This window comes from Physeter macrocephalus, chromosome 14 (assembly GCF_002837175.3).
Source record: "Physeter macrocephalus isolate SW-GA chromosome 14, ASM283717v5, whole genome shotgun sequence".
Classification (NCBI taxonomy): Eukaryota; Metazoa; Chordata; class Mammalia; order Artiodactyla; family Physeteridae; genus Physeter; species Physeter macrocephalus.
Genome location: NC_041227.1, coordinates 93,334,726 through 93,360,198, shown reverse-complemented (window position 1 = coordinate 93,360,198; position 25,473 = coordinate 93,334,726). Strand labels below are relative to the sequence as shown.

The following is a 25,473-nucleotide window of genomic DNA, read 5'->3' as shown; positions in this document are numbered from 1 at the left end:
GTCCCACCTCTGCCATCATTTTCCCGTGAGACCACGCCTAAACAGTCTGGTTCGCTGCTCTCTTCTCCCTGGGGTGCTGAGGCTGGGGACCCCTGGGGCCTGCCGGAAGACAGCTGACTCATGACCCCTCCTTCCAGGGTGGGGGCCGGTGAATGTCAGATTCATAGACCTCATCATGACTCCCCTGGCCTGACCTGACCTTGCAAGTGACACAGATACCCTGGGCTTATCCCCTTCCTCCCCCGACAATCACAGGGCATTTGTATTTTGGCCTCAAAGGTCCCATAAAGCAAATCCAGCTGGTCCCTCCTTTAGGGTCGGGAGAGGTTGGAGTTTATTCCCTGGCTGGGTGACTGACACAGGAACGCCAGCCCTAGAGGGATCTGCGCATGCCTCTGGGGCCTGGACCCTCCCCTCGTTCATACAGGCCCTCCTAGAAGGCTTGGGGCTGCACCCAGGACCCAGAGCCCCTCCCGGCAGACAGAGCCTCTCTGCTGACATGCTCCCTCCTCGGGAGCCTCTGAGGAGGGTGGGAGAGACGGGCAGGGACCCTGAAAGGAAGCATGAGGGTCCTGAACAGGCACAGAGGAAACATTCTTGGCCAACTTGGGGCCCTGAGACCCTGCCCTCCCAACCTCCTGGAACCCTAGCTGCTAGGCAGGGCCTCACAGGGTGGGAAGGCCTGGAGCATCCTTCTCCAAGGGTTTGGGGGCTGAAGCCAACAGGGGAAGTGGGGGCAAGAAAGACCAGGGAGAAATCTGAGGGGCCCTGCTTAACTCCTTCCAGGTGTCCCATTAGGTCCTGAGACAAAGGCCATGATGTCCGGGCCCCTGATTCTGGGCATGTGGATGTGATCCTAAGGCCGGGTCCCCAAAGATGGGACCCTTCAGCCAAGCTCTTCCCTCTACCTTGAAACTCTCTAGACCCCATGAACAACAAACCTTCATAAAAACTCTGGCCCACGCCCCTGCAGAAGGCACAAACACCCCTAATGACCTGGGAGCCCATGGGAATTTCCCCCAGGCGTGGTCCCAAAGGCTGCTCCAGGGAAAGCCTTTGCTGTCTGTGGTTGGCCAGGGGCACAGGGTGAGGCACAGAGAATCAGATGCAGCTGGGCTGGGAGCTGGGAGCCCAGGCCCCACCTGAGCCACGCTGCATGGGGACCCTGAGCCCCTCTGCATGAAACTCCGAGTTTGTGCCCCAGACAGCCGGGGAGGGCCTGTCAGGATGAGAGCTCAGGCCTGGGTTCCTTTTCACTGGCTGCCCTGGAGGCAAGGTCAGGCCCCCCGGGAGTTCTTGGTTGGTGCCCCAGGCTACAGCCCAGGTAGGGACTAGAGGCAGACTGCGTCAGCCTGGCAGATGCTCTGACACCAGACTTCTCAGCCGAGACGCTCCTGAGGCTGAAATGTTTGGGAAGAGGTCTGTGGGTCATGCTGTCCCCGTTTCTGTCTCCACCAACATTCCTCTCGGTGCCTCCACCCTGCGATGGATGTAGGATTGAAGTATGGCTGTTGCCTCCTTCCAGAGCAGCTGCACATCCTGCGTGTCCGAGGGGTTCCAGGGCGTGTGCTGAGCAGAAGCTTGGCCTCTGAGCTCAGGGTACTGGCTGGGATTGCAGCAGGCATGTGGCGCAAGGCATGCAGTCTTTTTTATCCTGCCTCAAGAAAAATACAAAGGATAATAAAGGCCCGCGTCTTTTCTCCCGGTCATGAGACACGCAGGGACTGTGCTACCTCTCTCCCCGCTGTGGTCTTGTTTGTGGGGCTGGTTTCTTCTCACTCTGGCAGTATGTGCTGCTTGGCAGGTCCCAGGAAATCGTGGGGATGAGAAACCAGCCAGAACCCTGGGGTTAAAATGCCGGGACGTGCCCCTGAGATTAAACCACAGTATTGACTGGTTTCACAGTCAATTTCATTTCCTTCCTTCCTTTCTTCCTCTTGCTTTCCCATTTGATGTGGGCTGGCAATGGGGTGACTCGGGGGTTTCCCTTCCAAGTTTGTGCTTTTGGAGCTGGGGGACAGGTGGGTACTCAGCAGTCACCATCCTGTCCTCCGAGGTACATGGGGCGTGTGGGTGTGGAGCTTTCCAGCGGGCGAGGACCTGCTTCTGCTAGCACAGCCCCCTAGGTAGTTTTATTTCTTCTGAACTGTAGAGAAAAGGACAGGTATGGTAGAACAGCGCTCAGAACATAGGGTCTTCCGGTCCCTTTTTTGAGGATTTGAGTCTTTGTTTCCTAGTGGGAAATGGTAACGGGATGAGTTGGCTGGGGGCTCCCGGTGGAAGTGAGCTCCTGCCAAGGACAGGACCGGGGCCTCGGCGGTTGGTTCGGAGGTGGGCCCGTGGACCCCTGAGGCTAGAACCATCGCTGCTTGAATATTTTAGTGAAAACTAAAGGGTCCCCTTCGCCAATTTGAGTTCAGCAGTTGTAAGCAGCAGCACAAAGAGACTGAGACGTCAGAAGGCGATACTGAGGCTCATACCCTGCGCTAGCGGGTTCCTGCTTCTCGGGCACCTGCACACCTGCCAAACTCAGAGATTATGGAGCATGCTTGCGCTCAGCCAGATGAGGTGGAGGACCTGCATTTTGAAGCCAGGCAGACTGATCACAAACCCGAGCTCTTCCCTCTCCTACGAGGCCAAGGTTCCCTCGCCATGGCCCCACGGCTGAACCCCAGGCTTTCTGCCCCAAGCTGAAAACTCTATATTCCAGATCAGTGCCTCCCAAACCATAACGATTGGGCTGGGAATCTTATTAACATGCAGATTCTGATTCAGTGGGTCTGGGTGGGGCCTGAGAGTCTGTATTGCCAACCCTTTCCTGGTGTCAGCAGCCACGGCTGCTGGTCCATGGAGCACACATGGGGGGGCGAGGTGTTTTAGGCGAACAGCTTATGTTGATCACCAAAGGGGCAGAGATGCTTGGAGGCTCCCAATGTGAGTGTGTGACGGGAGGGAAATGGACAACACTGACCTGCATAGCCCAGAAATTCTCAAAGCTGCCTGGGCTTTGTGAGCAGCTGAGTGCCACCTTTGAAAATGGTCGTCCTGCTTGGATGATTTCCCTGGGCCACCTTTGGGCGCTCACAAAAGTGTTGCTTCCTGACTTCCAGCACGTGCGTGGTTTACTTCCAGCAGGTCCTGGCTGTCTTATCAGGGATGCTGTCTGGCAGGCCCCCAGTTTACGAGGCAGAGTCACATGCATTATCTCAGGCGATGCTCACAAAAGCCTCCGTGCGGGAGGCTTCTTCCTACCGCTTTTGACGTGAAAACCCCGAGGCTCAACCCAGGTGGACCCTGGTGCAGGACCCAGGACCATCAGAGCTGAGACTAGAGCTCGTGGCCTCTGACTCCTGGGCACGGGCTCTTCCCACGCCCTTTCCTAGTGATCTGTGCTCCAGGCATTAGGAAGTCAGAAGGCCAACCCCACTCAGCCAGTCCCTGCAGGGGACTGGGTTGCTTTCCCTGAGTGAGAGGAAAAGGCTGTGGCCCGCACATGCTCTTACCCTTCTCCCCACCACCACCCCCGTCCCAGGGGGCTGGGCCACAGCCTCCCACAGTCCTCCCACTGAGTAAGCAGGAGCGCGGCTGGGCCTCACCTGCAAAGTTGACAGTCACGGCCGCGATGATGATGGCGACCCCCGTGATGATGAAGGTGACACTGAGCATCCCCGCTAGGCGGCCCAGCCTCCGGGCCCCGTCCAGGTCTCCCTGTTGCACGCTACTTCGAGACTGCAGAGAGAAGGTGGCAGAGACCTCAGGAAGGCTGTCCTTGGCAGCCTTGGAGGGGGCCCCTTCCTGAGTCTCCAGAGCACACCCGGTCCCCACGGCAGCCCACGCTCCAGCAGCCCCCACAGGGGAGAGGCAGGGGGCTCCTTCAGGAGAAGTGGCCTGGACGCGAGCGGCCAGACCTCTTGAGGAGACCCGTAACTAAGCCCGCCCCTCGCTGGCTGGGGGCAGCTGGAAGCATGACCAAGCAATGCAGGGCGTTATCTCAGGACAGTGACGGGCAGGGTGGTATAGTGGAGACCGAGGGCCTGGGAGGGTGGACCAGGTCCAGGCCATGCTGAGCTGGCAGGAGAGATAAGCCAGGCCCCTGCGGACCCCAGCCCAAGGCTCATTCCTGTAGCTGCACGAAGGCAGCCCCTGTGGCTTTTTCTATGGCCTGACATACCTGCCTCTTTTCCTCTGTGAGCCCTCTCTTGCCATAAAAGGAAAGAAGGCACTGGTCCTCCCTCTCCCTATATCCCACCCAGGAACCACCTCCTTGTTCAACCAAGTCCACTTCCCAGATCACACCAGAAAGGCGAGACATTGTGGGTTTGAACCAGGAAGGCTGGGGCTGGGATGGAGCCATGTATGGCTTCACAGGGGCCCTATCTGATATTTCACTCCTCCTCAGTGAGCTCGGCTGCTCTTGGCCCTATTTAATTGGGTGAAATCAGGTGGGTGAGGATGAGGATGGACAGAGGACATAGGGACAGAGAGGATCACGCGGGGTCCGGGGAGGAATCAGTAGGAGGTGGGTCCCAAGCTTCCCCATGGAGGCCCCCTCACCACTGCCCAGGACTGGCCTGGGACCTCCAGATTCCTCCAGCTCTAGAACTCGGACTTCTGTTGATAGGACAGGCACGGGCAGGAGTCTACTAAAGGTGTGACTACTTACGAGACCTCAGGCCATTTATTTGGTTATTTTATGTTCTGATTATTGGAGGCTCCTGAGCTCAGCATGGAACCATCAAGTACCTTGATGATGATGGTTAACGATGAGGACAGAGATTTATTGAGCCCTTACTTCGTGCCAGGAAGCTGACTGACGACTATGCCTAAATGATCTCATTTAGCCTCAGAATCATTCTGTGAGGTTGGCAGTGTTGCCCATTTTTAAAGAAGCTGAAGTTCACAGACGCGAGCCTTCCCCCTCGGTTCTCTTCATTGGGGCACCCCCCCGTCCCCTGGGTCCTGTCTTCATCTCTCAGAATTCTGATTCCCCACCTCCACCCCGTGGTTCCCTGTGCCGAGCTCCTTCCAGGCCAGTGCCAGCTGCCTGCCCCAGTGTGACCTCACTCACTTTGCCCCAAACCACAGCTTCCTACTTCCCAGGCCTCCTCCTTCCACGTGCTCAAGCCCCAGTTATTGGCAACAGCCTGGAGTCCCCGCACTCAGTCATAACTCCCCTCCCGCCCCACTCTACTAATCCGTTGCCCCTCCTAGTCAGTTCCACCGCGACTCTCCTCTCTAGCTTCGCTGCGCTTGCCCTAGTTGCAGGTGCCACGTCTCGCTCAAGCCATGACAAGAGCCTCCTGAAGCTCCCCCTGGCTCCAAGCTCTTTTCCTCTCCATTCTACTCCCCACACCACCGTTTCACCCTACAGATATTCATGCCAGGCATGGTGCTAAGACCCTGGGATGCAGCAGTGTGCGAGAGAGCCCCAGGTCTTATGCTCATGGAGCTTACAGCCTTGGGGGGAGGCTGGCCTCCATTGTGACCACACAAATAAAAGCAAAATTGCAAGTGTGGGTAGTGTTCCAAAGGAGAGGTACCTGGTACTATGAGAGTTTATAAAAGGGGAGAGTCAGGGAACACATCCTGAAGGGAGGACATCTGGATTGAGATATGAGAGATGAGTAAGAACTAAATAGGTTTTTTTTCAAATGGAAGAACAGTGCTCTGCGCAGAGAGAACAGCATGTGCAAAGGCCCAGAGGGAGTCCCTGCGTGGCAAATATGTAGATGTTCAATAAGTTGTTATTGACTGAAGGAAGCAGGCGGGAACTTGACAAAGGCCAGTGCAGCCGGGGCTGAGACAGTGAGGAAGAGGAGGCTGCAGAGGTGGGCAGGGCCAGGCCAGGTAGGGCTCTGCCCACACAGGAAGGAGGTCGGTCCTTATCCCAGAAGAGTGAGAGCCAGTGAGGATGGAAGGCTGCAGGCAGAGGATGGCATGATTGGATGCAGGTTTCCCAAAGACCCCCCTGACTGTAGTGAGGGATCAGAGGAGAGCCAGGAGCTGAGACAAAAGCTCAGAGAGATGATGACGGCTGAGGCAATCACTCTTGTCCAGCATCTTCCACGGCCCCCCACTGTCTGCAGAACAGAGTCCAAACTCAGGTTTGCTTTGCATTTCCCGCTTTTACCCCCTGCCATTCTCTTCCACAACCTCTGGGTCTAGCCGATCTGAACTGCTCAGGGTATGAGCACCGACTTCCACTTGCCTTTGCTCGTGCTATTTCTCCCGCCCACGTTCCTGCTCCCCCATAGCACCCCAAGTCCAAATCCTCTCTGTCCTTCAACAGCTGGCTCCAACGCCACCTCCTCTGTGAAGCCCACTGAGATTCCTCCACCCCCACTGTCATAATCCCTATAGCATTATTTGAACATTTACCTTGTGCCAGGAACTATGCAAGCTCAAGTCTAGACCTCAGCCTCTCTCTGCTGCCCAGGGACATTGGGGCACCAATCACTCCTTGGTCTTTTCACCCTCTCCTTCTTGACTGGATCTTTTTCTCTCCTGTCTTAAAGAAATCCTCTATTTGTCTCAACCAGTTGTAGGCTCCCCAGTGCCTACAGGACAAAATCCAGATTCCGTTTTGTGACAGTTGGGGCCTTTCTTGATCTGGCCTTTCTCCATTTCTCCAGTTGCTTCTCTCACCACGCCTGCCTGGTGTTCTATATTCCAGCTCCAGCTCCTCGTCTGTGAAATGGCCTAATAACAATCCCTGCCTCATAGGAGTGGTAGAGGATAAAATGCTGTAATGGGTGGCAAGCTCAGGTCACCACACTCAGGACATCAACACCAAGGCAACATTGGGAGGAAGAGGGAGAAACAGACAGAAAGACTTCTGGGATTTCCAGGAATTTCAGCTTCAGAAATCCTGGGGTTACCTTGAATCATTATCCAGGACTCATTCTCAGCTGTAAATATAGCATCAGGGGGAGGGGCAGAGGGTTTAAGATGAGTCGTGCCCTCCACTCTCCAGAAAAAGTCTGTGCAGTAATGATTCAGGGCCGTGGAGAGAGGCACACAGGTAGTTTCTTGGGTATGAGAGGTGAGGAAGAAAGGCGAGGGGGAGAGAGAATTTTTTTCATTTACACTGAGCCCAATCTCACTTATTTACCCGCAGAGCCATCAATCCATGCATACTCGGATTGATGGAAGGTCATGCATGTTCCTTCAAGCCTGAGGGACACCGCTGAAGGAGACACAGTGGGAATGGCTGCATGGAACAGGGCAGACCTGATTGTGGCTGCTTTGTTGTGTCAGACACTTTATACACTCTATGCAATGTAAACCTCACAACTATTCTGTAAATTTTAGTTTTCCAATCTGTAGAAAGGAGGGATAGTAACTGCCTCTAAGAATAGAGCCCTAATTTTACATGAGAAGTTGTCCACTGCTAGCTGTGGACAGCTTCATTTCTGAAGTACCCTCCCCCACCATTAGTTACCAAATGAAAGATCCATCCCTTGTTTCCAGGGATGGAAGAAAACCCTTCATGTCTTTTTATGAGTAAATTACCAGCTGCTCTCCATCCCCTTTAGTGACATCATCTTCCTCTTATACCAAATGGCTCAAGTTGAAGGCACACTAATAATAATTGCAGTAATGGTTGTAATGACTGAATTAATAGATCATTTGTGATTGCAATGGCTGTGGGAATGGTGAGTGAGAAAATGAATTCAGGTTAATAGATCAGTGAGGAAAGACATTGAAAAAAGTCTGAGTGTGGGGAAAGGATAAGGCGGGGTTGGGGAGAGGATAGGGTGAGGAGGATGCTGATGAGAGCTGCCAGAGGCTGAAACCAGCCAGAGGAGGGTGGCAACAGAACTTCTCAGGAATGAGCTTTCTCCAGCCATGAGGCTCAGGTCAAGCCCTAGCGGATCTCAGGAGAACTGACAAGATGTGCCAGGGCTGATCAGTTATTAGCCCTTCCACAGAGATCAAGCATCTCCCAGTAGGTCAAGGCAAAAGGATGTGCTTCTCCATGTGCTTCACAGCACTCTCTCTGCATAGATACAATTGTTTCTGAAATGCCCTGACTACAGTTTAACCCCCCTGTTGCTGGAGAGAGGGGAGGGATGGTGGAGGATCCTGGGGAAGGAGTCAGGGCAGCTGCAGTGGTGGATGGGAGGGATTGGGAAGACTTAGGGGCTTGAGACCGCAGCTGTTTACCAACTTAGAAGTAGGTCAAGAGGCTTCCCTGGTGGTCTAGTGGTTAGGACTCCGTGCTCTCACTGCAAGGGCCCAGGTTCGATCCCTGATTAGGGAACTAAGATCCCACAAGCCACAAGGTATGGCCAAAAAAAAAAGAGAAAAAAAGATGTCAATATCTTAAGCCATATGCCTACATGCCAGCTGACCGTCAGCCCTGGTCAGGGCTTAGCACTCTTGTTGAGTGAACGGATAAATCATAAATGAATGAAAATGAGCCTGCAACACATCAGTTAAATAATTAAGTTGTTGAAAATGCCTAAGTAAGGAAGTGTTGAAGCCACTCTGGATCTCTGCATCGCTCCCACATGCTGTAGGAACAACCTATAGAGAAGGGACTGCTCAGAGGCTGCAACCAAAACCACAGACAGGGCTGCCTACCTTTCCCAAGGCTGTAATGAGGGATGAGACTCCATTATATCCAAATTGCTAAAAGCCAAGAAATGCCTGTTCACTGGGGGTTTGCCCTGTCCTCTGACACTGTAGTTTCATTTAGTATTAATACTAATAGCAACCACTTCCATTTATTAAGCATTTACTATGTTCCAGGCTTTGGCACACACATTAGTTCTATTACACATTTTATAGATGAGGAAACTGGAGCTAAGGAAGGAGGTTGAATGATTTGGACATGGTCATGTGACTTAAAAGGGATAGAGATGGGATACACACCCAAGTCTATCTGATGCTTCTTTTATCAACAACTGAAGGCCCACCGCCTGGGGCCCAGCATCCCTCATTGACAGGAGGTCTTGCTGGATCGGGTAGCATGGCCATTTCTCATCCTGATCCAGAGGTAAAATGGATGAAGCCAACCTTGCCCTGGCCATCCCAGGAAGCTCACAGGAAGCTGCGGTGCTGAACAGGCCTGGGCCTGGACACCTGTGATCACAGCTCCTGAGGTAGAGCCCCTGATCCCAGTCCTGGTCCCAGCAGGCGCCTGTCAGAGCTACAGTGGGAAGGACACTGCTGGTCCATTAGTCTTCCACTGATGGAGTGAGTGGGTGGTGGAGAGGAGGCTACTGGGAGGTGGGGGAGAAAAAGAGGGAAGGAAGTAGCATTATTCCCTCCCTGCATAAATGCCTAAAAGGTTTGCCTTTCCTGGGAGGGACACACCATCCTTGTCCCAGAGGTAGATACAGGGTGGGGCCATGAAGAGAACACTGGATTCAGTATCCAGCTGATGTGCCTCTTGCCAGTTGTGTGACCATGGGCAAGGCACTGTTTTACATGCCTCAGGTGCCTCATCTGGTAAATGGGAACAATTAGCTAGACTCTGTCAGCCTCATACTAGGACATGCTCTGCAGACAGTGAGCTCTAGCCAGGCTGTCAGGGCTGTGGGTCTCCTTCTCCCCTGGGGTCAAGGGCTTGATCCTTCACTTGGTAACCAGTGGAAAGACTTCAGATGAGGAGCTCTGAAGTCTGTTGCCAGGACCTGGAGACACCAGCATGGAGACTTAACTCTCTTTCCACACTCTCTGTCTCTCCTTCACCCCTGCTGCTGTTTGAGTGGCAACAAGTATTTCAGCTCTAGGTAAATAATTGACCCCTCCCTCCCCAGGGCATGGGAGTGTCCTATGAACTAGAAAAGTGAATATCACAAAAAAGCGACTCACACAAATGTTTTGGATTCCCAGTGTATATAAAAGTTATGTTTATACCTTACGGTAGTCTAGTAAGTGTGCAATAACACTGTATCTAAAAAAGCAATGTACATACCTTAATTTTTAAATACTTTATTGCTAAAAAATGCTAATCATCATTGCTCAGCAAGTTGTGATCTTTTTGCATTAGTAACATCAAAGATCACTGATCACAGGTCACCATGACAAATATAATAATAATGAAAACGTTTGACATATTTCGAGAATTAACAAAATGTGACCCAGAGACACAAAGTGAGCAAATGCTGTTGGAAAAAAAAAGGCGCCGATAGACTTGCTCGATGCAGTGTTGCCACAAACCTTCAATTTGCAAAAAATGCAATAGCTGCAAAGCACAATAAAATGAGGTATGTCTGCTTATAAAATGTCCAGAAGAGGCAAAACCATGGAGACAGAAGAAGATGAGTGATTGCTCAGGTTTGGGAGGGATGGGAAAGAAAAAAGGCACTGGGTTTCTTTCGGAGGTGAGGAAAATGTTCTAAAATTGACTGTGGTTATAGTTGCGCTTGTCTGTGAATATACTAAAAATCAGTGAATTGTACACTTTAGATGGGTGAATTGTATGATATGTGAATTCTATTTCAAAGCTCTAAGAGAAACAACAAACAGGACTTCCCTGGTGGTCCAGTGGTTAAGACTCCGTGCTTCCAATGCAGGGGGCACAAGTTCGATCCCTGGTCAGGGAACTAAGATCCCATATGTTGTGTGGCGCGGCCAAAAAAAAAAAAAACCAAAAAAACCCAACAAACTGGTGATGGCTTCCCATCCCCCCCAGGGAGACACTCACCTAATTACTACCATCATGTAATGGCACTTACTATGTGCTGGGTGCTTTAGCACTTTGTATGGCTCATCTCTTTTTACCCTCACACAACTCTACAATTTAGGTGTTACGCTGACACCCATTTTGCAGATGGGAATACTGAGGAGGAGAGATGTTTGAGTGGCTTTCCCGGGGCCACAGAATACCTTGTGGTTTTGTCTGGCGTGGGTGCTTCTTGCAATGTGTTGTAAGGATCTGTTTACAAGTTTCTCCCCACTGGACAGGAGGCTCGTGGGGATTGGTGGTGGCATCTGGTTTAGCACTGTATTCCCTGCCCCGGGCCCGGTGACCATCAGACCTGACTCAAGAACCTGAGAAGGATGTAGAAATGCACTGGGGGTGCGTTCGGTGGTCTCACAGCCTTGGGCCCAGGTTTCCTTTGACAAAGGCAGCTCCTACCCAGCTCACACCCTGCCACCCCCAACAGGAGATGGATTCTAGCGAACATTTTCTCCTGGGTCCTTGTGTGGATTCCCTCCACAAAGCCTGTCTCTCCTCCTGGGGCTTCTCCCTGTAACCAAGAGGTTGGCCCTGCCCACAGCCACTGGCTGCACCCCTGTGGCCCGGCTCTGCCCCCAGCTGCCTCCAAGAGCAGCAGGCAGCACAGGAAGTTCCTCAAAGGCCTGGCCCAGCCCTGGCTCTTCTGCCCACACCAAGTCCCTGCCAGTGTCCCCTAAAGCCCTGGCAGGTGGTGCTGGATTTGATGGGGGTTGGGGAAGGCTCCCCTGGCTGGTGACTGGGCCTCGGTGAAGTAGATAGAGACGTATGAGGAAATAAGGGGTTTCTCAGAGGACAGCGGGGCAGCAGGAATGACCACAGCTCCTGGGGGCTCGATGATGGATGACTCAGCAGGGGAGTCACTCCAGAGGGAAGCAGACAGTGTCTCCCCTCTCAGTGTACTGTCCCCTGCTCCTAACCTCATTCTGAAAGTCATTCCCTGCCAGCCTCTCTCTGTGTCTCTCTCTCACAATCTCCTGGACCACAAAAGTCACTTACCAACATCTACCAACATTTTCTGTGGCTCCTCTGTAAGGAGCTCTATCCAGATGACTTGGATTGGAGATGATCTACGGTAATATACTCAAAACCCTAGAGCACGAGTGTGTGGGAAGCCAGGACTAGCCCCCATGCCCCTCCCTGGCCAGGCCAGCCATGCCCTCTGACACACACGTGTTCCCACCCTTGGCCCAGGCCCCCCCACCCTGAAGACAGATGCTGAAATCGGTGCAAAGGCGAGGCCCTGAGGGCCCCAGCGAGAAGTTCCCCCCAGAGGAGCAGCCCTGGGGGAGCCGGGCCCCGGGGCCCTCAGTCCATGGCAGGGAAGCCACTGCCTGCTCTTGGAAACCAGAGCTGCCAGAGGCTGACAGAACACAAGGGGGGGTGCCTGGCTCCCTTCCTGAGAGCATGGGGCCCTGGGACCCCATGCCAGCTGCAACCTCTGCTGATCCACAGCCCCACTCAGGAATGACTCCTTGGGACAACGCCCCCGACCCCTGCAAAGGCAAGACCCCCAACTTGGCTGTATTTCTGTGCAGAATTTAGCTCCAGGTGGCTCTCTGGAATCCCCTTCCCAGCAGGGATGTGTGCAAAGTCAAGCCGTGATGTCCAGGAGCAGAGATGAAGGAGGACAGCAAACAGAAGCTCTCCAGGCCCCTGGACCCCTCCCCAAGTGGGAGTAATAGACCAGCTGAGAAGGGGAATCTTCCCCCAAGCCCCCGGCACCCAGCTCTTTTCTCTACCTCCCAGGCAGGGAGACTGGTGCCTGCAGGGAAGCATGGCTGCTGACCCCAGGCCCAGCCCCTGCCCTGGAACAAAGAGCAGCACTTACCATAATGGAAAAGATGAGGGGGATGAGGTTGAGGGGCCAGATGGGGCAGAAGCAGGAGGTGATGGCAAGGACGAGGTAATCTTTGGGAACTTCTCTGTCCTGGGTATAGGAGGCGGTGGCAATGGAGGATGCCCGCCTTGAGCTGGCCCGGGAGGATGCCTGGGGGAGCGAGGCCACCTGGTGCCCCTCGGATACCACCTTGGAGGGCAGACTGTGGCAGCCCTGCTCCAGGTCCAGAGCCCCCGAGGGGGACTCGGACAGCTTCAGGGGCTTGTCATCCTGGCCCCCGACCTTGGTGAGGAGTCTCTCCATCTCCAGCAGGTCCAGGGGTGAGACGGTGCCTGGCTCCTGCGCCGGGGAAAGCTGAGGCTGCCCGGGGTGGGCCATGCTGGCCTGGGCCTTGGGCTGCTCCAGCTCCAGGCCGGGACGAGGGGCTCCAGAGGGACCTCAGCGCATCATTCCTCAGCCCAGACTCAGGGCCTACAGGTCGGGGGCAGACGTGTCACCCAGGAGAGCAAGGGCCAGCTGGGGGCTTGGAGGGTCAGCTTCTCCGGGCCAGCTGAGTTCAGAGGCTCAGGCCGGCCTACTGCCCCATGGAGCTCCGGGAAGCTGGAGCCTTCAGTTCCATTCAAGTTTGAGGCCAACTTTGCGGATGCTGCTGACAGCACAGATGGGCGGGGAAGCAACAGAAAGCAGCTCCAAGAGCAGAGAGAAGACTGCTCTTCTCCCGAGTGAGGCTTAGGCTAAGTCAGGGAGGGTGTGTGTGTGTGTGTATACATCACCCAGCCTCCCTCCCTCCCTGCCCTCCTCAGAGATGCTTTTCAATTCCCCTCTCCCCAGAGAACCGCCCAGCAGCATTCTGCCTCTGCCCCAGCCCAGCCCAGCCCAGCTCAGCCCTGCCCAGCCCAGCCCAGGGGGACTTGGGCCAGCCTCTGGCTTCCACTACTGACCCAGGACCTGCTCTTCTGGGTGGGGGCTCTGGATGGGGAAGAAAGACAGAGTGGGTCAAAATGGGTGTGTCTTGGGGCTTCCCTGGTGGCACAGTGGTTGAGGATCCGCCTGCCGATGCAGGGGACGTGGGTTCGTGCCCCGGTCCGCGAAGATCCCACATGCCGCGGAGCGGCTGGGCCCGTGAGCCATGGCCGCTGAGCCTGCGCGTCCGGAGCCTGTGCTCCGCAACCGGAGAGGCCACGGCAGTGAGAGGCCCGCGTACCGCAAAAAAAAAAAAAAAAAAAAAAAAAAAAGGGTGTGTCTTCAACTGTCACGGGAGACTGAGCCCAGCTGCTCCTCTACTGGAGCAGGCTCCCGCTTCTCCTGTCTGTTGGGAAACGCTGGCCCCTGGACCTACCGCATCCCACCTCGACCCTGACCTCCAATGCCCAGAGGTGTCCAGGCCAGAGCCTGGCTCCTAGCTCCGGGAGGGTCTACTACTAGTGTGGCCCCTGGATTCTGTCTGGACCCTCTGAATGGGTGTATGAGCAGCTCACCAAGGGATGGGGCAGAGGGGCTCTTAGGGAGGAGAGTTGGCCCCATCTCATGGCCATTAGAGCTTTTCTAAGGTGCTTTTAAAAAACCAGCAAAGATCCTGTTTCAGGAGCTCCTTAGCGCAGATGCCGGCTCTGAAGGGCCTCGGTTCTGGCTGCCTGTCCTCTGTCTCTTTGTTCTCTCATGTCTCCTCTCTCCGTTTCTGCCACCTTCTCTATTCTCTGCATCTCTTTCTATGTCCCCGATCTCTCTCCTTACATTGTTTTATAAGGTGACCTAGAACCACCAGTGGTGTGTGTGTGTGTGTGTGTGTGTGTGTGTGTGGTTTGGAGGAGGGCATAGGTCACGGGGGTTGGGGGTGAGAAGTCAGAGGTGAGAAGGGGTCTCAGAGGTTGTGGCGTTCAAATCCTTTGATATCACAGATTAGAAAAGCGAGGCCCAGAGTCATCTCAAACTGTATCCCAATCAGATATCAATCCCTGGTCCAAGTCCAGGGGCTGGTTTGGAGCAAGATGAGCCATTTTAGTGGAAAGAAATATCTTTGGGTTGTGTATCAAGCTGGCTTCAGAAATGCTGCTTCCAACAAGGGACGTGACAAGGCAAAGGAGGCAGAGAGTGTGAGGGCAGGGAGTGGAGGGCTGGCCACAAAGGGACGGGAGGAGGGCGCCCCCAGGCCGGGGATGAGGCAGAGGGAGAGTGAGCTGGGCTCTTGTGCCCAGGAACTTTCCAGAAACGTGGTAATGCCATTTTATTTATTTATTTTTTAACATCTGTATTGGAGTATAATTGCTTTACGATGGTGTGTTAGTTTCTGCTTTACAACAAAGTGAGTCAGCTCTACATATACACATATCCCCATATCCCCTCCCTCTTGCGTCTCCCTCCCTCCCACCCTCCCTATCCCACCCCTCTAGGTGGTCTCAAAGCACGGAGCTGATCTCCCTGTGCTATGCGGCTGCTTCCCACTAGCTATCTGTTTTACATTTGGTAGTGTATATATGTCCATGCCAATCTCTCACTTCGAGAGAGTGGCTAATGCCATTTTAAATAAGAGACCTCCTGCAGAGGGTGGCAGGTTGGGTGCCTGAGACCCCTAGACTCTAAGTCCGTGTCCAGCTTGGACAGATTTCCATGTTACAACCTGGGAGCTGATTCTTGGGGGGAAGGACTCAGGCCCTGTGGACCTACCGCTGCCCAGCCCAATTCCGTAGCCTCCAGCCAAATGTGACTACTAATCGCCTGAAATATGGCTCATCCACACTGAGATGTGCTGTGAGTATAAAACATATGCTAGATTTCAAACAGTACGAGAAAAAAGAATGTAAAATATCCCATTAATACACTGTATATAGGTCGCATATTGAAATGATAATATTTTGGATATATTGGGCTACATAAATCATTATTTAAATTAATGTCACCTGTGTCTCTTTTCTTTTTTTAATATGGCTACTAGAAAATTTAAAACGTAGCTTGCATTATATTTCTATTGGGCAGCACTGGCCTGGAGGACAGAAGGAACCTGACATAAAGGGATTTTTTGACTTAATAAAAACTCGAAGAGGAAAGAAAAAGCCAAGAAGTCCCCAGGGTGGCCCACGGCAGCGAGGTTACCAGGTATGCTGGGGTTCAGGGACTTGGGAGCCGGGTTTGCTCTGTCTGCTGCGAGATCCTCGGCTTGTGGTGCCATCTAGTGGCCGAGTGGTGGTGAGGGAAATGACCGGAAGTGGGCGTGGGAACCAAGGGGGAGGGGCAGAGGCGGGGACCAGGAGCACCGAGATTGGGCTCCGGGGCTGGTGAGCCCAACCCAGCCAGCTGCTCCTCCTCTGGCCCGGTCCTGCCCCCGCCTGCAGGGGCGGCCTCCTCGCTCCCCGCCAGCTGAGGTCTTCAACGGAGGCCCACGGGCCACGTTCATCATGCAAAGTGGGTTTGGCCTGCACAGTGTTGGCTCAACAGTGTTTTTTAAAAATCCATTTCACATAAAGATGGGGGTTTCAGACTTTTAACATGAAGATCTGGGAACCCTGGGCCCATTTTCTGCGGAGCAGCAAGCAGCTGGGCCCGCTGCAGCCTTTAGAAGGGAGGGCGCTGAGCTCCTCCTCCTCCTCCGCCCTCACACCGCCCGCGGGCCTCAGGTGGCGGCCTGCGCTGTGAGCGCCTGCAGCTACACAGGTGTATCGGCCTTTCTGTTCTGCTGCGGGCTGGCCTCGCTGCTCTCTAGTGTGGATGTAGGGAACTGAAGAAAATCACTCCCCTGTCTGTGCCCCCTCCCTGATGGGCTGTGAGGTCTTGGAGGGGCAGGTGTGACCCCAGCTCCCTCGCCCAGGGCCTGACTTGCAGTGATCGCTGGCTGGATGAACCAGAGGAAGATGAAGACGCCAATGAAGTGCCCAGGGTGTGTCCACACCGACGCTAAGTCCACCTCTGCCTGTCCCACCCTTGGTACACCCCGGGTGTGAAGGATGCTGAGGTGTAAACAGTGAAGTGGAAAGTGGACAGTGTGGACAGGGAAGCAAACCTCAGAAGGGTAGGTAAGTTCGAGCTTAATCCAAGGAGAAGAGGTAAAAAGCCCCCCTATATCTGTACCCATGGCCTTTTTTTTTCAGCCGCGTGGAGCTTAATTCCCCGACCAGGGATCGAACCCGTGCCCCCTGCAGTGGAAGCGTGGAGTCCTAACCACTGGACCGCCAGGGAATTCCCCCCAAGCCCCTTTATATCCCCAGCATCGCCTTGGGTGTCAGGAAACCATATGGGGCTGACAAGGCAGGAGTAATTAAGAAAACTCCACTTCTCACTGAGGCCTGCCTGGGCCCAGCTCCACTGCAGCCTTCTGGTGTGCCCCGGTCCGCGAAGATCCCACATGCCGCGGAGCGGCTGGGCCCGTGAGCCATGGCCGCTGAGCCTGCGCGTCCGGAGCCTGTGCTCCGCAACCGGAGAGGCCACGGCAGTGAGAGGCCCGCGTACCGCAAAAAAAAAAAAAAAAAAAAAAAGGGTGTGTCTTCAACTGTCACGGGAGACTGAGCCCAGCTGCTCCTCTACTGGAGCAGGCTCCCGCTTCTCCTGTCTGTTGGGAAACGCTGGCCCCTGGACCTACCGCATCCCACCTCGACCCTGACCTGCAATGCCCAGAGGTGTCCAGGCCAGAGCCTGGCTCCTAGCTCCGGGAGGGTCTACTACTAGTGTGGCCCCTGGATTCTGTCTGGACCCTCTGAATGGGTGTATGAGCAGCTCACCAAGGGATGGGGCAGAGGGGCTCTTAGGGAGGAGAGTTGGCCCCATCTCATGGCCATTAGAGCTTTTCTAAGGTGCTTTTAAAAAACCAGCAAAGATCCTGTTTCAGGAGCTCCTTAGCGCAGATGCCGGCTCTGAAGGGCCTCGGTTCTGGCTGCCTGTCCTCTGTCTCTTTGTTCTCTCATGTCTCCTCTCTCCGTTTCTGCCACCTTCTCTATTCTCTGCATCTCTTTCTATGTCCCCGATCTCTCTCCTTACATTGTTTTATAAGGTGACCTAGAACCACCAGTGGTGTGTGTGTGTGTGTGTGTGTGTGTGTGTGTGGTTTGGAGGAGGGCATAGGTCACGGGGGTTGGGGGTGAGAAGTCAGAGGTGAGAAGGGGTCTCAGAGGTTGTGGCGTTCAAATCCTTTGATATCACAGATTAGAAAAGCGAGGCCCAGAGTCATCTCAAACTGTATCCCAATCAGATATCAATCCCTGGTCCAAGTCCAGGGGCTGGTTTGGAGCAAGATGAGCCATTTTAGTGGAAAGAAATATCTTTGGGTTGTGTATCAAGCTGGCTTCAGAAATGCTGCTTCCAACAAGGGACGTGACAAGGCAAAGGAGGCAGAGAGTGTGAGGGCAGGGAGTGGAGGGCTGGCCACAAAGGGACGGGAGGAGGGCGCCCCCAGGCCGGGGATGAGGCAGAGGGAGAGTGAGCTGGGCTCTTGTGCCCAGGAACTTTCCAGAAACGTGGTAATGCCATTTTATTTATTTATTTTTTAACATCTGTATTGGAGTATAATTGCTTTACGATGGTGTGTTAGTTTCTGCTTTACAACAAAGTGAGTCAGCTCTACATATACACATATCCCCATATCCCCTCCCTCTTGCGTCTCCCTCCCTCCCACCCTCCCTATCCCACCCCTCTAGGTGGTCTCAAAGCACGGAGCTGATCTCCCTGTGCTATGCGGCTGCTTCCCACTAGCTATCTGTTTTACATTTGGTAGTGTATATATGTCCATGCCAATCTCTCACTTCGAGAGAGTGGCTAATGCCATTTTAAATAAGAGACCTCCTGCAGAGGGTGGCAGGTTGGGTGCCTGAGACCCCTAGACTCTAAGTCCGTGTCCAGCTTGGACAGATTTCCATGTTACAACCTGGGAGCTGATTCTTGGGGGGAAGGACTCAGGCCCTGTGGACCTACCGCTGCCCAGCCCAATTCCGTAGCCTCCAGCCAAATGTGACTACTAATCGCCTGAAATATGGCTCATCCACACTGAGATGTGCTGTGAGTATAAAACATATGCTAGATTTCAAACAGTACGAGAAAAAAGAATGTAAAATATCCCATTAATACACTGTATATAGGTCGCATATTGAAATGATAATATTTTGGATATATTGGGCTACATAAATCATTATTTAAATTAATGTCACCTGTGTCTCTTTTCTTTTTTTAATATGGCTACTAGAAAATTTAAAACGTAGCTTGCATTATATTTCTATTGGGCAGCACTGGCCTGGAGGACAGAAGGAACCTGACATAAAGGGATTTTTTGACTTAATAAAAACTCGAAGAGGAAAGAAAAAGCCAAGAAGTCCCCAGGGTGGCCCACGGCAGCGAGGTTACCAGGTATGCTGGGGTTCAGGGACTTGGGAGCCGGGTTTGCTCTGTCTGCTGCGAGATCCTCGGCTTGTGGTGCCATCTAGTGGCCGAGTGGTGGTGAGGGAAATGACCGGAAGTGGGCGTGGGAACCAAGGGGGAGGGGCAGAGGCGGGGACCAGGAGCACCGAGATTGGGCTCCGGGGCTGGTGAGCCCAACCCAGCCAGCTGCTCCTCCTCTGGCCCGGTCCTGCCCCCGCCTGCAGGGGCGGCCTCCTCGCTCCCCGCCAGCTGAGGTCTTCAACGGAGGCCCACGGGCCACGTTCATCATGCAAAGTGGGTTTGGCCTGCACAGTGTTGGCTCAACAGTGTTTTTTAAAAATCCATTTCACATAAAGATGGGGGTTTCAGACTTTTAACATGAAGATCTGGGAACCCTGGGCCCATTTTCTGCGGAGCAGCAAGCAGCTGGGCCCGCTGCAGCCTTTAGAAGGGAGGGCGCTGAGCTCCTCCTCCTCCTCCGCCCTCACACCGCCCGCGGGCCTCAGGTGGCGGCCTGCGCTGTGAGCGCCTGCAGCTACACAGGTGTATCGGCCTTTCTGTTCTGCTGCGGGCTGGCCTCGCTGCTCTCTAGTGTGGATGTAGGGAACTGAAGAAAATCACTCCCCTGTCTGTGCCCCCTCCCTGATGGGCTGTGAGGTCTTGGAGGGGCAGGTGTGACCCCAGCTCCCTCGCCCAGGGCCTGACTTGCAGTGATCGCTGGCTGGATGAACCAGAGGAAGATGAAGACGCCAATGAAGTGCCCAGGGTGTGTCCACACCGACGCTAAGTCCACCTCTGCCTGTCCCACCCTTGGTACACCCCGGGTGTGAAGGATGCTGAGGTGTAAACAGTGAAGTGGAAAGTGGACAGTGTGGACAGGGAAGCAAACCTCAGAAGGGTAGGTAAGTTCGAGCTTAATCCAAGGAGAAGAGGTAAAAAGCCCCCCTATATCTGTACCCATGGCCTTTTTTTTTCAGCCGCGTGGAGCTTAATTCCCCGACCAGGGATCGAACCCGTGCCCCCTGCAGTGGAAGCGTGGAGTCCTAACCACTGGACCGCCAGGGAATTCCCCCCAAGCCCCTTTATATCCCCAGCATCGCCTTGGGTGTCAGGAAACCATATGGGGCTGACAAGGCAGGAGTAATTAAGAAAACTCCACTTCTCACTGAGGCCTGCCTGGGCCCAGCTCCACTGCAGCCTTCTGGTGTCTGCACACACATGCACACATACGTGCAAAGTGTGAGCAAAACTTGATGTGGTCATGCACCCATCAGCAAGCACCCCAGTTTCACATCCAGTGAGGTGGGGCCCCTCCAAAGGAATCCTTGCTGTCTGTGCTCAAAACATTTCCCTACTCCTCTTTGGAAGGTGCCCTAAGAAAACAAAACTTTTACCTTTTAAAAACAATTATCAAGAACCTAATGGAGGGACTTCCCAGGCAGTCCAGTGGTTAAGACTTCGCCTTCCCAGAAATAGAGACACAGATGTAGAGAAAAAAACGTATGGACGCCAAGAGGGGAAAGTGTGTGTGGTGGTGGTGAGATGAATTGGGAGATTGGGATTGACATATATACGCTAATATGTATAAAATGGATAACTAATAAGAACCTAATGTATAAAAAAATTAAATTACAAACAAAATAAAGATTAAAAAAAAAAAAGACCTTGCCTTCCAATGCAGGGGGTGAGGGTTCGATCCCTGGACGGGGAGCTAAGATCCCACAGGTTTAAAAATGGTTCACATCAAAAAAAATCTTTACAAAAAAAAAAAAACCCTAATGGATACTAACCCTGTTACATCCTCCCAAATTCTCTCAAGGTCTGTTCCTGCACCTACCTGTTTGTCCACACTTAATAATCAGCGGGCACAGACCAGTTTGTGATCCGCTCCCCAAACTCACCATAACTGGCATCCTGTTACAACACTAGAGAATGCTTTGCCCGTGCCTCTATGGTTGGGCATCTGTGTTGTTTCAAAATCTTTCATCGATAGGTACAGTGCCGATGGGACTGCATTTTTGCAAATTTGTTTTTCCTTTTGGATTACTCCATTGGGGTATTTTTACTGCGATTTTGCCAAATTGTTCTCTACCAAAAAGGGGACACACAGTACAAGTAGAAATCTGTAAATGTGCCCTTTTCTCCATATCCCTGACAACACTGGGCCTTACAATTATTTACTTTGCTGGCATGTCTCATTCATTATGCTGTAAAGCTGCTAAAAGTGCTGTAAATTGTTATTATTTTCTGCCCTTTCAAAGTGAACCCTCTCTCTCCTTTGAACACTATTTGAGGGATCTGTTGGGATAAACCTTATAGATACATAATTTCTGTCTTTACGTATCAGTCGTTGATATCTTTTGGCCATAACTTTTAGCAGCTCTCTCTTATATGTGTGTTTTCTCTTTCCAGAACTTTCCTTTTTATATTCATTCAGTGCCTCTCCTTGTATTATTTTTCTCTATATTTGGATAGACCTATGTGGTCTTGGTTGATAACTTCCATTTCTTTAACAATCACAGATTTATCTTCTTTCCACAGCAAATCAGTTATCTTGGAGAACGGATATGGTCTTAGGAAGCAGATTAAAAAACTCAAGCAAGAGTCCCAGAAAACCTGGAAGGCACATAATTAAAGGTATTCTGTCCTAGCATCCCCTAAAGAATCAGGGAGAGGAGGGGGTACCTGTTAGGTCAATACATACACATATGCACACACACACATTCACAGATCTACACATCTCTGTAAGCATGCACAAAATGTGTACATGTTTAAAAACCTCAGAATGCCAGACAAATACTTATCATCTTGTAAATATGCAGATGTGTGCACTCAAACAAATAGCCCTGACGAAACAATGTTAATAACTACCGTGTTGGGGGCTTTAGTTTATAAAACACCTTCCCATGCATTCTCTCCTCATAACAACCCTGTGAATAGAATTTGTCTTAATAGCTTCCATGCAGTGAGTGCTTTGTGGGCCAGGCACTAGGCGCAGTGCCTTAAATGCATTCTCTCCTTTAGTCTGCACAACAGTCTATGATGTAAGTACTTATTTCAGCCCATTGTACGGATGGAAGTACCTAGGCTCAAAGACCTTAGGCGATTTGCCAAGGTCCTTCAGCTGGTAAGTGAGGAGACAGATTCTCGCATCAGGCTGACTTCACAGTCTGCGGCGCACTCCCGCTTCCACCTGCAGGGGGCGCCCTCGCCCTTCCAGGGCTGAGAGTGCAACCGGGGAAGAACGTCATTTCTTTCCACCCTGGAACTTTGGAAAGCAGGACTTGATGGTCATTTTATTATGTTTCCAGAGAATACAAACCTGAGGCTGAAGCAAGGTGGACGCATTGTCCAGGCTGGTCTGTCATAAAATCATAATATGCAAACAGTACTAAGTGGTGGAACACCTTCTAATTGCCAGAAGCTGTACCTTAGAACGAATGTTAATGCTCACAGCCACCCTGAAGTGGAATCATCTGTGTCAGAGGTGAGGCACTAGAGGCTTAGCGAGGTTAAGTGGTCACACATGTAGTAAGTGGCAGAACAGAGATTGGATCCCAGGCCAGTCTGGCTCTTTCCTTTCCGCTCTTAGACTGTGACACTGCCTCTCCCTTATAGGGCAGGCTCAGCGGGCAGGCCTGGGGCCAGAGTCCCACATTTTGCTCCTAGCTAGGCCCCAAGACCCCTCTGCCCCAGAGTCAAAGCCTTCCCATGATCTGTGACACGTCTACCTGCCCTGTGAAATTTGGAGCCCTGAGGCCTGTGGACCAGACGCCAAGTGTGCCAGCCAGTGTCTCACTTGCGGAAAGCAAAGACACCTGTAATCAGGACGGTGAGCCTCATCTCAGCTGTTCTGGGGACACTTCACTCCTCCCTGGGTGACTAGAGGCATCTCTCCAGCTTCTGTGGGGTCCCCCATTCTGAGCTCCCCCCACCCCAAGCTGGCAAGAGCCCAGCTCTCCAAGGAAACCAGAAAGCCCTCAGGCCTCCCCTGGCACACCTGGGTCCTCACCCCAGCAAGCAGCGCCTGCAACATCAGCCGGGTCAGCCCAAGCGAGACCGGACAGGAGCTCAGAGTGCTCGTCTTAGGTGCAGAGCAGCTCTCCAGACTCCTCTGGGGGGCTGGCTGTCCCTCCCACTTCCTCAGCAGCCTTGGCCCGAGGCCCACTTTCCTGGATTCCAAGTCTGCCCCTCATCACAGAGGCCCTGGCTGCACTGGCCCACTCTTCCCTGGGAGCTCCATCCGCCCATAGCTTGGGGTACAGGCAGGACTTACCCCCCAATCCTTGGCCCTGGCCTCAGCTTCCTTCCCTGAGACTGGCCCAGACTCCGCTCTCATTGCCACCATCTCTGTGGCTCACTGCAGACAGCAGCTCTGCCGGGGGGCCAGAGAGGAGGCTGACCACATCCTTAGCCTCCCAGTCCTGTTTCCTGTCTCCAGATAACGTCTTCTCCCACAGTGCCCCTCACAGTGCTCCGTCACACCTGGGGTCTCACCAGGAACCAATGTCTTCAAGTACCTACCTGTGGGCCTCACTCAGGCCAGGGCCCAACATTCCAGGGTGAGCCTCCAGGCCTCAGGCCCCTCAGGCCTTCTTGCCACCCTGGGCTACTGGGCCCAATAGAGTCCTGGTAGCAGACAGAGACGATAGCTTCTCCTTTTTATTTAGCTGCTCCTGATGGCCTCTCCCAGATCACAGACTTGGGGCGTCAGCACAGGCAGGGGGAGGGGACCCCACACTGTGCCGTCAGACCACACCAGCTGCCACCCACGCTCCCACATACCATCACCGCCCTGTCTAAAAGTCCCCATTCTCCTAAAAAACAGCAGGACTTAGAGGCACAGGGATGCAAAAGTCACTTTCCAAGAAGAGTTCATCAAGTCCAAAGGTAAGAACCCAGCAGGATCCTGCTCCTTTTGGAGCTGCCAACCCTGGCTGGGATCGGGGGTGGGGGGTGTTAAGGGGTGCAGCCCCAGGCTCCAGAGTTCCTTCCCACTGGCAAAGCGCCTCCTTTCCCCCTCTGGCCTCAGCCCATTCAGCTATGCCCAGGATGATTTTATAATCTTTCCTTCTGTAGTCATCGGCTCATTGGCTCCTCCCAGGCCGGCCTTCCTCCAGGCCCGCGGGTGCTCTCGGTGCCGGGTCAGGAGTGCTGGTAGCCCGGCCCGGGGCCCGCTCGCAGGTGGCCCCGCGGCCAGCCAGAGGGAGCCCCGAGACTTCGGCGCCAGCTTCCCGCGGAGGCCTGGGCCACGCCCCGCGCCTCGGCCACCGCCCTGGCCTGTCCCAGGGGCGTGTGCAGGAAGCACGAGGAGCAGCGCGGCGCGAAGGGCCCGGCGGGCGGCGGCGCAGCCTGCGGCGGGCTGGAGCCCGCGTCCCCAGCGCGCGCGGCCTGGCCGTAGCACTCCAGGTGCCCGCAGGGCCAGCGGGGCGCGGGGCTGGCGCGCAGCACGAGCGAGAGCGCCGTGATGCGGTGGATGGCCCTCCGCAGCGTGGCTATCTTGGAGAGCCTCTTGCCGCCCAGGTCGTGCCGCAGCACGCGGCGCAGCGCGTTGAAGGCCTCGTTGTAGTCCAGGATGCGCTTGCGCTCCCGCACGTTGGCCGCCATGCGCCGCGCTTTCGACCGCACCGGCCGGCTGCGCTTTCTGCTGCCCACCCCCTCCTCTGCCTCGCCCAGGCCGCGGGGACTGCCATTCTCTCTCAGCACCCCAAAATCCCTCCCGGCCTCCAGGCAAGAGCTCCCCAAGTCCTGGGCAGAGCCTTCGTCCCCCTTCTGGCCGCTGAGGCCTGGTCCCGGCGCGCCTCGGTGCATGGCCTTCTCCCGGGCCTTGGCGCCCTGGCTCCGGCTCCGGCTCACAAGCCTGACAGTCCACCTTCCGAGCGTTGACTCCTGCAGTCTGGACACTCCCGGGACAGGCCCTCTCTAGCTGGGCTTTATGGCACCACGTGGCTCTCCGCCCTCCCCATCCATCCATCTCCCTCCTCCTGCTTTATTACCTGCCTCCAGGTAGGTTGGTGAGGGAGGAACCCAGAGGAAGGAAGCAAGGAAGGGAGGACGCATGCAGATTCTTGTAGGAAGGGATCAGATGGGCAGCCGGGCCACGCCCAGGGCAGTGCTCCAGCCGCGGGGGGAGCTTGCCCTGCTTCACTCCAGGGCCTCTCTGGGGTGGCTGGGTTCCACATTCTTCCTCCGGACCCCCAAAAGAGTGCCACATTTGGCCTCCAGGCAGGAGAACTGATAGGTGCACAGAAGGGCCCCAGTTGTAGTTGAGTGTGTTTAAAGAACCTTGAAAGTTTTGTCAAGTCCTGTGGGCAACCACAGGGCTGTCACAGAGGAAAGCATGACTGTTCCAGCGGGACCCATAAGGGAGGGGCAGATCAGATAAGATGGACCTGGAACTTCTGGCTTTCTCAGCTACCAGAGTGAGGCTGGCTGGGATTCTGAGTTTGGATTTTGCTTGGGCCTTAACTCGCCACCTATCTCTCTTTAGCTCCCTCTTCTGCAGGCAGAGCTGGGCTAAGCGCTGACTCAGAGGGTGATGGCGATTGTCTGGTGGCCCCCTGGCTCCCCTTGTGGTACCCATCAGGGCATCTTTTGGAGTCCAGGT

The 25,473-nt window shown here is 54.0% G+C and overlaps 2 protein-coding genes and 1 long non-coding RNA gene across 3 annotated transcripts; 1 reads left to right on the top strand and 2 right to left on the bottom strand.

Annotated features, from left to right (window-relative positions):
- Window positions 1-2,108: 2,108 nt before the first annotated feature.
- TRARG1 (trafficking regulator of GLUT4 (SLC2A4) 1) lies at window positions 2,109-12,986 on the bottom strand. The gene is made up of 3 exons (XM_007123564.1): window positions 12,522-12,986; window positions 3,597-3,729; window positions 2,109-2,146 (listed from the first exon to the last, which is right to left on the bottom strand). Exons 1-3 carry the CDS (start codon window positions 12,906-12,908, stop codon window positions 2,133-2,135), a joined length of 534 nt encoding a protein of 177 aa, XP_007123626.1. The 5' UTR covers window positions 12,909-12,986; the 3' UTR covers window positions 2,109-2,132.
- Window positions 12,987-19,660: 6,674 nt separating this feature from the next.
- On the top strand, window positions 19,661-23,740 carry LOC114487699 (uncharacterized). The gene is made up of 4 exons (XR_008619253.1): window positions 19,661-19,768; window positions 21,408-21,503; window positions 22,178-22,353; window positions 23,537-23,740. It is a non-coding gene; the product is annotated as an uncharacterized lncRNA (long non-coding RNA).
- A 271-nt stretch (window positions 23,741-24,011) lies between these two features.
- Window positions 24,012-24,858, bottom strand: BHLHA9 (basic helix-loop-helix family member a9). The gene has a single exon (XM_007123599.3). It carries the CDS (start codon window positions 24,675-24,677, stop codon window positions 24,012-24,014), a length of 666 nt encoding a protein of 221 aa, XP_007123661.3. The 5' UTR covers window positions 24,678-24,858.
- Window positions 24,859-25,473: the final 615 nt, after the last annotated feature.